This window comes from Sinohyriopsis cumingii, chromosome 6 (genome assembly GCF_028554795.1).
Source record: "Sinohyriopsis cumingii isolate HCF-2022 chromosome 6, ASM2855479v2, whole genome shotgun sequence".
Classification (NCBI taxonomy): Eukaryota; Metazoa; Mollusca; class Bivalvia; order Unionida; family Unionidae; genus Sinohyriopsis; species Sinohyriopsis cumingii.
Window position 1 is genome coordinate 60,273,060 of NC_142966.1, and position 13,776 is coordinate 60,286,835.

General features: G+C 37.3%; 1 protein-coding gene across 1 annotated transcript in view; it reads left to right on the top strand.

Moving 5' to 3' along the window:
- The window catches only part of LOC149797046 (protein meiotic P26-like), an 80,229-nt gene that overhangs the window by 49,142 nt on the left and 17,311 nt on the right, over positions 1-13,776 (top strand). The window contains exons 11-12 of the mRNA XM_089961716.1: positions 1,371-1,559; positions 4,343-4,494. Of these exons, the coding sequence (XP_089817842.1) occupies positions 1,371-1,559; positions 4,343-4,494 (341 nt within the window). The remainder of the gene's footprint in view (positions 1-1,370; positions 1,560-4,342; positions 4,495-13,776) is intronic.

Sequence of the window (13,776 nt, forward strand, 5' to 3'; positions counted from 1 at the left end):
TTTTCTCTGTTTTAAAGGGGAATTCCACTTTTCTTCTGACTTGAATCAGATTTTTTTATAATAGTCCATTTTTTAAAATATGATCTCTGATCTGTTTATTTTAAAAACAGTCTGTCCGCTCCCATTCCACAACGACCTTTGTAAATTATTTGTTCCATATATTAGCACATGACTCATAAAGACTATTCTGATTGTTCAAAGGCTTAAATTCATCCAATGAATCTTTGTGTAATGGAAACTGATGGCAGTGGAAAGAAGCATGTTTGCAAAACATGGCATCCCGAGTTGTTGAGAGAGACCATGGCATGAAAAGTTTAGATAAAGGTTTTTTTAAAAAAACATGGGAATGGCTGGAATGAAAAGTTAACGGAAATTTAGTTGGTCAGTTTTTAAGAAAACAGAACACTAGAGCACTGGCACTTTGTGACTTCTGCAATAAAGATCTGAATTATGGTAATTTCGGTTGTTAGAGTTTGGAACAGCACCTACAAAAGAAGCTGCATGTGGAAAAATTGAAGCTCAGAAGGCATCTGGAAAAAGTCCAGTTAATTGCTATAAGAAGAAAGATCTCTTGCATAAAACAGATGTAGCCCCCTGTCCAAATATGTGCACTGCATGTCAATACAAGCTCTCATTGAGAAGGAAAAGAAACTATTGCACATTGAGCCAAAAATGTCAGTGGTGATAAAAGGAAGGCTAAAGAAATCTTTGCCAAAGCTGCAAAAATAGCTCAACTGGCATATCAACAGGTTGTGTCCGTTGGAGAAAAAGATAAGTGAATGTATGGGATTATTTGTATATATTTGATTTACTTGGGTGTTTATTAGTTTTTCAAATGATTATTTTTGTTTATTTTATGATCATGACTTGCACCAGGAGCAGTTTTTTATGAGTGTAAAATGCTCTTTTGACCCACTGGTCCCCCAATCAGGAGCACTGCCCCTCGAAACCCCGCTGGGTGAGGACTCCCAAACCCTATTTATACTTTTTCAGCTTTTTTAAATTGAAGACCAAAATCATATCTGTAACAATAAAAAGTTCTGAATGAAATTGAGTTCGAATCATGATGAAATCCAAAAAGGAAGAGGGTAATGTCTGTTGTAACCTGCGAAGCGGAGGTCAACATTTTCTTGTTTAATCACAGAAAATATTATTCCAATTTTTGAATTCTATATAAATTTTGAGAAATTACTTGTCCAAGAATTAAAGCACTTTTTCCAGGGAAAGTACTCACTTAAAATCCAATATTTTGAAGAAAATAAAATCTTGGCCTAAACTGGTCACGTTTCCATTTTATCCATGAAAGGTGAGTATAATCCATGTGCATGTAGTGGAAGCATCACAAATCAGTTATGATTTTTTATTGTCAGGTCGAGAAGAGGGTCAATTATGGTATCCAAGAAAGGTGGCAGTCATGAGGAATTCTGGGAAATATGTGGTCTGTGATCGTGGAAATGAGCGTTCGAGGATGCAGATTTTTACCCGAAATGGACATTTCATTAAAAAGATTGCTATTCGCTACATTGATATTGTTGCTGGTCTTGCCATTACTCAACAAGGTAAAACAACTTTATCAGTCATGTATGTAGTAGTACGATGACTGATTATCACCCTGTATGTTGTGGAACTGATCTTGCTTTAGAATCTCAATGTTATTGTCACTGATATAAGCTGATGTTATTAGAATGGTATGCACAAGGTGCATCGACAGTTTTCACTCCTGGCACTGATTTACACTTACGTTACATGTTCACTGGGTGTACAGAATATTTGGACTATTCTTGAACTTGATACATGCATCTGCATGATCAAACTGATTATAGAATTTTTTAAAATGGCATAAATAAAGTGATGCATGTTTTAAGTTCATATTCCACGTCCATTTCTCAGTGTAGCGTCTGTCAGTTTATAAGCTGCATGACAATAGTTACCTGGTTTAATTAAATGTACTAGTTGGGTGGGTTTTTTTTCAACATCTATTGTGTTAAATTTTATAAAAATAATTCCAGCAAAATGGCAGAAAGACGCGAGACAGTTTTCAAAAAGGGTATACAAGAATTCCTGTGTTTAATGGAATCAAGGAAAGGTATTACATAGCTGCCAACCCTCACGATTTTGGCATGAAGTTCACGACTTTTTCAGCGATTCACACCACAAGCAAAAAATTCACAAATTCACAAATTCTCCTTTATTTTAAATCTTTAATAAAATAACCAATTTCCTGTTAAGCGCTAGTCATGATTTTGGCAGTTGCCGAAATGGTCCGTTACTTCTGGTTGCGATATTAGTAGAACTACAGCCGATAGGTACACTTGGCCTGGTAGCAAGCATTTTAGCCTATTTTAATCTATATGCATAAGAGTGGTTTTACAAATGCTCTTGAGAGAAACTGGGGCCTAACCGGAATTTTATTCCACGCATACATCACCACACTGATTTGAATTACTGTTCGGCATCACATGCAAGATCTTGAAAATGGCTTTACCACCAAGGAAAAAGAAATGTATTGCTCAAAATGTGAAGTTTAATTTGGAATATACCAAAATTTGGCCATGCATTCTGCCATTAAACATTGATATACATCATGCTTTTTGCAGTGTGACAAAAATTTTAGTATTGGGCATGGTGGCAGAGACGATGTGAGGAAGCACATTGGTTGCAAAAAACACGTAGACTAGAAGCTAGGAAAATTAAGAATTCGCAGATTTCAGCTCTGGAAAATTTTAAACCATCAATGGAAGACCTGCAAGCTACCATCACTGAAGTATTATTTGTGAGTTTTCTTGTTGAACACAATCTACCTTTATCAGCTGGAGACTGTGCTAAACGTTTGTTCCGACAAATGTTCCCAGTTTGAAAATTGCTTCCAAATTTTCTTGTGGAAGAACCAAAAGTGCTGTAGCTCCTGTGCATTCCTCACAGCAACAGAGACAGTGAAAGAGGATTTTCTCTAGTGAGGAAAAATAAGACAGACTTTAGGACCTCCTTAGATGCAGAAAATTTGTTAGCAATTTTAGTCACCAAGATCAACCAGCAGGCAAGAAGTCTGAACTGTTTTGAAAACAAATTTACGATCAAGCGGTTGAGGAAGTTCAAGTCTGCCACAGTATCTTGTCTTGATAAATAACCACAAGAACAAGTTAAGTTTATGAATACCATAATAAGTAGAAATGCATATATATATTTCTGCATATATGTAGTGTTTTAGTTTTATATTGAGATCTTGATATAGTGAAGTATTGACGGTCAGAGTGGATGGAGTTATTGTCATGGTATTTTTCATTAATTCATGTCCAGATTCACTAAATTTTATCCCTATTATCGCTAATTGCGAGCCTGGAAGGTTGGCAGCTATGGTATTGCTCATTTGGTAGCATATGCTAGGGTGATGTCTTGTTTGCTCATAGCAGGAACAGCGACACATTTAAAAACATGGATGACATACCTTTTGTAGAAAATTTTTTTAAAAAAAATAAACGTTTTCAGTTTTAGAGTACACGATGACAGCCTTATTAATGCAGAATGTTTATTGACTTGATTGTAAACTGAACAGTTTGTCCTTAAGATGTGTTGATCAGACTGGTGCATTATTTCAAAAAATGTTTCCTAATAGTTAAGTAGCAAAAAGTAGGGCTGTGCTAGAAGAAAACTGCAGCTATTGTTGTAAAAATGCATTTAATTCCAAGGCAGTGAGATGTAGGGAAAAAATCACTAGCTTTTATGTTTGTGGGAGATCTAATTTCTCAATTTGGAATGTCTGCAGCTCTGTTTACCCTACTGGTGTCTACATAGATGACTATTGCAACACAGGGTGGACATAAAATATGAACTTTTTAAAATCTTTACAGAATTAGGCAGTATTAGTCCTAGTAAAGTATGGTCGTTCAGTATAATTGACCTGATTAGATCTTCATTCCATTGTAGAAAATGTTTAGCCTAAATAACATTTTACAAACATTTTGGACTTCAACCTTTTGACCAACTTCTTTGCTCATCTGTTGGGGCATAAGAGTTTTCAAAACACAAACTTTGCTCTCTTTGGCTTCCTCTGACATTTAAAGATGATGTGGACATTTGGTTCATCATTCCATCCATAGGCACAAAATTTTGTGTACAACTAGTCTGTTAACTTTCAACAAAATAGGAACATCTTCACGTTTGGAAAATCAGATGTGGCCATTTCACCACATTAACCTTAATCATACAAGTGGTGTATGCCTTTTTGGCTGCTGTCAAGACACAATGCACCAAGACTAAAAATATTTGTAGATATTGTTGATTTTAAGAATTTAATAAAAAATACGATAGAAGTTCTTGATCAGATCTTTTAATTTTAATTCAGGGCATATTGTGGCTGTTGACAGTGTTTCACCAACTGTATTTGTCATTGCGGAGACTGGAGAGCTTGTCAAGTGGTTTGACTGCAGTGACTACATGAGAGAACCTTCAGATATTGCCATCAATGGAAAAGAATATTTTGTGTGCGACTTCAAGGTAAGACTATTCTATCTTCATGCACAATGAATTACTGTATTTTCTTAAGAAATTTTGCCTGTGTAGGTATAGGTATTACCTTTGCACTGATGTTGAGGTTGTGTCAAAGGTTTTGCATGTTGGATGCCACATCAATGCATGAACTTGGGTGAGATGCCATGTTATAGGAGACATTTTCTCCTCTTTAACCAGTGATACTGTATCTGCTGTTTACCGTCACAATTTTACCTTAATTTTTAAAATGTATCACAAAAATATGAGCTATGATTCAAAGGTGTTAATTTTAAGGGCAGATTTCGCCATAATCCTGCATATAAGCATTTTTTATTTAATCAGCTCTTCATCTACACTGAAGCACACAAGAATGTATTATCCAGCAATTGCTTAAAGCATTTATTTATTGAGTTCAGTATGTCAAACACTCCCCAGGAGTTGGATATTCTAATGAATTGCTGACAAATGAAACTAGATGGGATGCTGCTTCCTTAAATTTTATTTCCCTTAGTTATGGTGCTTGGGTAAGTATTGTCTACCCAGTTTGGGTTCATATTTTATTTTGTGAGATCGTCTTGATCTTGGCAATGTGGGCTAACTCAGATACTGTTTTTATAGTGTGAATAAGATTATGTATATATTTGTAAGTGTGATGATTTCATTTATTGGATTCATTAAAGTGATCAGGATATAGTAATCTTTTGTGGAACATTACTTCGGGAGAGAACCTGAACCCATAATATCCTGATGATGATAGTGTTGACTATAATTACGGCATGGTATTTGTTCAAAAGCTAAGTGGAAAGATGAACCTGTGCACACTCGTTGCTGGAACGTTTTTTTTTCCATGAGTGTCTGCAAGTGGCAGGTTTGACTCCGTTTCTTCAAGCAGATTCAGCCAAAACAGGTACACAATCAGCTTCAGTTCAAAGCTCCCTCCCACTCATTTTTTGCTTGACTAGGCAGACTGAGAGTCCAAAAGAGGTCTTCAGATCCATCCCCTGCCCCAAGAGAGAGGGGGTATGCTATAGAGAGTTGCACCATCTTCCTCTTCCCAGTATTCCAGTTTTTGGTCTTTAAGGTCTCTCTTCAGTGGTTTGGTCAGGCGTCACAATGTATGGTTGAATTCACATTAAGGGATGGAAGCCAGATTCAGTTCTTGTAACCTTCTCCTCTATCACAGCCCCACCACTCCAGTTGCCTAGTGGTTAGAGAGTCTGCCTCAGAAGTGGGAGGTTGTGGGTTCAAACCCTGGCTGAGTCATACCAAAGACTTAGAAAAATGGTACTAACAGCTGCCTCGCTAGGTGCTCAGCTTTAAGAGGTTAGTGTTAGGACTGGTCGGCCTGGTGTCAGGATAATTTGGCTGGGTGGGACATCATGCTACAAATATTAACTGCTGATAGTGATGATGCCAATGATTATTAAAGGTTCAGAGCATATTGGATTACTGGAGCTGGAAAAGTCTTCCTGGTAATACCAGCGAGTGTTTTTGAATCCAATGTACATGCAGAATGGACAAAAAAAGACTGCATGCCAGTCAAAATTCCTATTCAGTAGGGGTGAAAATGATAAACCTGTGCTGCTATGATTCATTTCATGATACATAGCCTGTGACATGATACATTATTTATGCACATTAACTTGATGATCTTTCCATCTTTAGAAGGTCTGTCAGTGGTAGGTGGTGCCCTTATGTGTAGTTAGTTTTGCCCGTCACCCCTGCCGGGGCATAGGCCGCCCACAAAAGATCGCCAGAGGCTTCTGTCCTGTGCCATCCCTTCAAGCTGACTCCAGGTGTGACCCATCTTAGTGATGTCCGCCTCAAGGTCGCGTCACCAGGTGTTTCTTGGTCGTCCCCTTCTTCGCTTGCCTTGAGGGTTCCATTTCAATGCCCGTCTGGTAATGTTGGTTGGCGGCTTACATAGGGTTTGTCCTATCCAACCCCACCTTCTCTTGATCTCGTCCTCTACTGGAAGCTGGAAGGCCCTTATGTATGATTTACTTAATGTATTTCCAGCGTGCAGATTATAGACGGAACATGCACTTGACACACATTTGCTAATTAATCTAGTAAGTGGCTACCCTATGCCAACACTGCATGGTGTCGGTGAATTTCAACTTACCGGTGGGCAATTGGGTCTGACCCTACACCCCTATGTAAATGTCCAACTTCCTAAACTGGGTTGGCAATGGTCAGAGAAACAATGACTAAATACTTTTTGTAGAACAAGCTGTTGCAATAAAATAATTACCATGTAATTGGTGTGGGGGGAGAGGGTGTAATACATACCACATCACCTAGTGTTAATTTGTTCATTATGAGTGAGTGTTATGTCTTTTTTATTTTAACACTTTAACCCCTAGTGACGATTTAAGGGGGCAGGAGGTAGTAGCCTACTGCTGAGCTCTGTAACATCATGGTCATGCATGATACACTGAAGTGGGTGGTATTATAGAAATGTAGACAGATGTAGCTCTACAATGATACCAAATAATCTGGAATATCTAGTTGCACTACAAAATACAGATTAAAAAACTCCTTTTTTGGACCCGACTTTTTTTAACCCAAAATTCACCCATGGTCACAATCCGATTTTATATCTGGGTTTTAGACTTTTTGGTCTCAGATCTAAGGCAAACCGGTATGAACTGCAAACAGACAGATGAGCCTTTGCAAAAAGTAGGATAAGATGGGCATTTGGAATAAAGAGTGGTCTCCATACAAAAATAATGGCTCCGTTTGGCACCAAAAAAAAAGAACTCCAACTTTACCCTTCTGCTCATGCGTGAGTCAAATAGCCAGTGAAAAATGATGTTTCTAACACAACTAGGCAGTATGTTATTGAAAGATGACCAGGGATTTGGTGTTTTTGAGTCTATTCAGAAATGGCTTTCAAACTGCGTTTCCTACTCGATTTTTAGGCGAAAATGACAAAAAGCTCCAGGTGTTAATATGTTAACAAAAAAAAAATTAGTTCATGTACCAGCAACATCTGTAAAGGATAATACAATTTTTGATGACTGCTGAAGGTTACAATAATTTGCATAAGGCAAGTACATTTTGTATTGATTTTCCACCACTTGTATCCATATATCTATCATTACAGCAAAGTATCGATATATCAGTGAATCATTTTACCCCTACTATTCAGTGTTTTTTGAACTGTTGACAGCAGAATACCAAACCTAATTATGCAGTCAGTTTCCCAACTTGTTTATGCTGGCTAATCAAGCTATGCATACAAACCTTTCAAACAGCAGAAGATTTTGATTTCAGTAGAATTCCAACAGAATGGAGCAGTAAAAAAGATGGACACTTGAGCATTCAACGAAGATTGAACTCTTCTCCTCTTCCCTCCCTCTCCTGAACTCCGGTGCAGAGTTAGTTCCTTTAGGAGACTTTACTTGAGCCTGTTATTAGTTGGGATGCCCCTTTAATGTGACTTTCACCACCATCACCAACTTGGGTGGTGGTTGAATTGTGGCCAGTTTCTGACTGGCATCCCTATTCACACTTCCAAACCTCACGTATTTCTGTAAACTGAAGCATCGGGTTAGTATTGGGTGCTCGAGTGGAACCGGAGACTATTCTGGATTTTGGGCATGGGTAGAAGAAACCCTTCATATAAACAATTTGAAAATGCAGACAGTGCTTCTAGCCTTACATTGGTGTGTGTCAAACTATTGTTGTATTGTAGTTGCCTCAGACTTATTTCCTATATCAGTTTTGTTGTGGACGTCGGTTGCCTTCTAAACTGGTTAATTCAGCAATGCTATAGTAGCAGGTACTGCTGCCATTAAAATGTGGGTGGTGGGTAAATGAATTTTAATTATGTAATACTTACTTGCTACTATTACGATTTACTCTTTATTTACTTGAGTCATGTGGTTAAGATCCATGTAAAAACAAGATATTCCATATGTTGGTTGTGACTGTGAGAGTCCATCTGGGATCAGGGTCTTTTCAGTTCTGGCACTAATTGTATTCTACTCCATTCTGGAGAGAATAATTAGCTTGGACTTGGGATAAAGAACCTGGAGAAGGAAAGCAATGCAGTAGTAGCGGTTCAGTATTATATAATTGAAATGATTGTTGAACACGTTTGACAAAATTTCATATCTGGCATATTTGGCATATACTAGCTTCATGATGGACATTCCTAAATCTGAAAATGCTTTTTATTACAAAAGAAGCTTAATATAGTTTGAGCAAGCTCAAGTTTGCAAGACGCTTGCTTTCGGGGAGGTTTTTAAAAAAGTTGAGGGGGAAACGTCATGTACTTTTTTGATTTGCTGTTTTTATCCTTTGCCCCTTTGTTTAGCATTTATATATAATGCATTCTTCTATTGCATAAATACTTTTTCTTTCATCCCTTGATCCTTTATTTTGCATGCTACACCATGTAAGTCTCTCATTTCCGTTTAACTTGTCAAGTACATTCTAATCATAATATTTATAAATATAAAGGGTTCAACAACTTTCATCCCCAAACCTAGCAATTTCAAAGTAGATTCGGAATTGTGGTTACCTTGTTGACTCAAAAGAAGTTGGCTTATCAGAGATTGTTCTGATGCAGGTTGGAAATGTCAAGGTGACTAGGTCACAATTGTTAATACAGCTTGCGAGTTTTCTTTTACCATTGCTTGCAGAAATACTTGCCTCTTGTTATTAGCTGGACCGCTCCGGTGGCCTAGTGGTTAGAGCATCTGCCTCTGATGTGGGAAGTCATGGGTTCAATCCCCGGCCGAGTCATACAAAAGACTTACAAAAATGGTACAAACAGCTGCCTCGCCTGGCGCTTAGCATTAAGAGGTTAGTGTTAGGACTGGTCTGCCTGGTGTCAGGATAATGTGACTGGGTGGGACTCATGATACATGTCTGTGGCATAATGTCCCAGTGCTAGACATCGCTATAAACCAGCACACTGCAGACATCGTAGCAATATGAATGAAAAATTGTTAAAGCTATGTTAATAATCCAAATCACACACACACTTATGTTTAGCCTCCAGGATATGTTGAAAAGAATGAGTGAACAAAAACTAGCACCTTCAAGTGGTGCTTAGCATTTGTTGCATACATAGTTATTACATGAAACAGTTGAAAAATACTTAGGTAAATATTAAGTTTTCTTAAACTGTTGTTACTATAAATAAATTGTTACAAAACTTCAAATGCAGCTTTTCAAGTTAGGCTACTGGAAGAGTATCCTTCGTCCTAAGTAACTAAAAAAAAACTAAACCAAATTAATCTGAATACTGCTTTTCAGGCTGTAGCTGTTCATGTGTTCCTACATAAAACTTTAATACATATCCAAGCACTTGAATCAATCAGATCTGATCTTAGCCATCTTATGGAACAGTTAAGGACTTTTGTTTTACTTGATGACTTAAAACCATTCCGGTGACATTCGGGTTAGAGCGTCCACCTCAGGTGCAATAGTTCATGGGTTAGAACCCCAGTCAAGTCATACCTAAGACCAGGGATGGTCCTGGCTTTTAAAAAGCTGTCGCCAAAAAAATCGCCAACCTCAATATTTTGTCGCCAATTTTCAAAAAGTGTCGCCAAAAAAAGTAGTGTACATTTTTCCAAGTGTTAATATAGTCTATTAATGTAACAGGCAATGAAAATTACAAAAGATGGATTAGTTAATACTTTAATTACAAGAAGCATTAACAAAATGTTACAAAGTGTTACATGAAGATCCGTCGCGATTTTAGGGCTGCCCACTTGTTGAATGCAATTTCAAAGTCTAATTTTTCACATCTGTACATGCTGATTCTCATTAAATTCTCGAGAGATGAGATGCAGAGCTTATATCTGATGTCAGTTTTTATGAAGTTCATCTTACTGAATCCACGTTCACAGTGTACAGTGCTGACAGGTGACACCAGTAGTCTCTCAGCAGCCCCCCCCCCCCCCCTTTTATGGCTAGCTTCACAAAGCTTGTAGCGAATTGCTTCCTACATCCCAAGAATGATCACTGAATGCTGTATAAATTTTCTCGAGAAGAAAAATAGGATCTCCATTCCCACGAATGAAACTTACACGAGTCAACACCTGGCAATATTGGACCGTATATATATAAGCATAAATTCACACCCAACTTCGGGATTCTTTCACTCCTGTATTTTGAGAAATAAATAATTATTATTAATTACGCAAAACTGCTTTTTTTTTTTTTTTTTTTTTGCTATTTCTTGTTGCGGAGTTTAAGTCTCTGCAGCCGTAACACAGGACTGATGGCAAAAGGAAAAGATCAATGAGTAAAATGCTGCACTGGCGACAGATGTAATTGTGATTTAGATTGTTTCCATTTGCTTTGTATTTATACACAGTTGTCGGTACTTCAAAGCTTATCAGTTTTCTATGAAGGTTCAGCAAAACTATTGTATTGGTATATGTATAAAAAAAACAGAAGGATTAGCCATACAATTAATTGTATCTGTTCTATTCGCGTCTTCAGAAGTCGGTCAGTTGTAGGTATAATGCGGTAGCATGATTGACTGTATCGCAGCATACAGTATTCAGCCCAGATGTCAGCATAAGCAGATTATGATGTAACAATGTACTGTAAAGATGGGGTTGTCAATAAGAACAAAGGATTGTTTGTGTAACAGATTGATACCAATGCATTGCTTAGTCAAGTTTGTGGCTTCCTTTCGTTCTGCCTTTTAATTTATCCAGTCCAAATCCATGATTGTATGTACAAATTAAATAACCAAAACGTATGTCGCCAAAAAAATCGCCAGATGGGATATTTTTGTCGCCAAGAAAGAAAAAAAATCGCAATTTGCGACATTGGCAAAGCCCAGGACGATCCCTGTAAGACTTAATAAAAATGGTACTAGCAGCTGCCTCGCTTGGTGTTCAGCATTAAGAGAAAGTGTTAGGACTGGTGAACCTTGTGTCAGGATAATGTGACTGGGTGAGACAAAATGCATTATGTCGGCATGATTCCTCTGTGCTAGACATCACTATAAACTGCCACACTGCAACCATCGTAGCGATATGACAAAAAAAAATTGTTAAAGCTTTTTTAAAAATCCAAAACGCACATTGCTTGGTGACTTCAGCAGCCACCACAACTTTAGGAATGCAGATTGGGAATCATTTCAGACCCACTAAACGTCAAATCCAATGGCAGACCTGCCAACTCTTACAATTTTGCCGTAAGTCTTGCAAAAATTACCCTTAAAATATGGACTTGTGGCATACTAGCAAAAACCACAGAAAAATCCAGATATTTGGTTTATCCGTGTTTTATTTGGATCTGGGTTTCATCTTAAAATTAGTAAAATTGGTGAGGGAACCAGACTAACTAAACAGCAGTACCCCAGATGGCTTAAACTGCACATATTTATTCATGCCAAGCGTCTGCATGATCAAACTATTGATTATAGAATTTATTAAAATGCCGTCCAGAAAGCGGTGCTTTATCTGGTGCTTCTATTGGAATTTGTTTAATATTATACCTCCATGTTTAAGACTAAAGGGAAAATAAGCTTCTTGAAAAGTGTTAAAAATCAACACAGAAGAATAAAAAGGAGTATTCAGATTCTTGTGAATAAAAGCTGGAAAGGACACAATTACGTTTATTGGACATCATGTGCCAATTTGAGTATGTCTTGTGGCGGGAGATATGATTGCCGTCGTCATGTGAAATGGAAAAGAATTTCCAAGAATTATGTCAAGTTGAGAGATAGCAACAAGTCATTGAGCTGCACAGGGTTTGGAACTAGAATTTGTGCAACTTTACTAGTGCTAAAAAAAGTCTACGCATACATTACAAACTTTTCAGTTGAACATAATGTTTATTGTCGATTTGTCAAACTTTTAATTACGTTTTCCAGCTTTACAATAGCAGTTAATGATCTTTTGTTACACCCTTACTGAAAATTGGTCAGTCTTACAAAAAAAAATCAACTGCCTACTGAGACGGACTCCTCAGGGTTGGCAGGTCTGCACTGGCTGATCATTTTAACAGCATGGTGGACCCAGTACCCCTATTTACAGAGATATTCGAGAAAGTTGATGCCAATACATATCAGATACATGTTAACAAGCCATAGTTTGATGGTGCATGCAAAGATATCAAGGAACAGGTCAAGGTCTTTAAACATTCTGATGCCAAGCCAACAAATGAAAATCTGAACAAAAACTATTTACTAAGGCGAAGTTTTTGGTACTGTTAGAGCAAGGGAAAACTTGGAGAGTCACTAGGTTGATCTCTAGTATGTCAGTATAGATTATGTCCAAAATAACTGCAGCTGTATTATTGATTTGAGGAAATCTGATGAAATGGGCACTAGAAATCTGTAGACTTGCACCTAACAAGACCGTAGTATTTTGATGTCGACTGCATGAAGACGCTGAAAAATATACCATCCAAGAATTTTTGTTATTATTTTGATAACAAATTGACATCATAGATTTTAAAGATTCTATATCTTTTATCATTATCTTTTATTTTGCATACATTTTTACAAAATTTTAGGGGCCCCGAGTGGCCAAGTGGTCTAAAGTGCTCTCCGTTATGGATCACTGCCATCTCACCTCTGTCTGCGCTGGTTCGAGTCTCACATTCAGTCAATGTGGGTATGTGAGAAAGCTTGCCAGTAGCTTCTTGTGGGTCGGTGGTTCTTTCCAGTGTTTTCCCGGGTTCTTCCTCCACCATTAATACTGGCCACCATGTATAGCCTATCGTGTACTGAAAAATGGCGTTAAACCCCACAACAACAAAATTTTAACAGTTGTGTTCTGTCTTAGCTTGTACATCATATTTTCATATATATATTTTTTTGGAAGGGTTTATCTTTGTGCAGTTTGCTGTTAGATTTTTCAAACTTCATGTTTAGTTGGCACCATATATATATACATATATATATATATATATATATATATATATATATATATATATATATATATATATATATATATATATATAGAGTTTATATTGTACTTTTGTGTGGTAAAATACTACTTCATACATGTGCATACTTTACTATTCTGGTTTTCTGGCCAAGAATCTGCTGCCTTCAGAAGATCCACTTCCTATATGAGATCTCCAGACTTGGTTGTATCTACAGTGGGGATGGTCAAGATAGAATCCTTTGCACATTTAGGACTTAATGGTTTTACTTGCTTCCTCAAGAGGGAGAAATATGGATTAGAATATCTTTACACCACTAAAGGGGGCCTGTGATAATTTTGGTGGCTTCCATTTTCAGGTGGATTGACTTCACTATCAATAGGGCGTGTCGTACATAAATGGGGAGACCTTTCT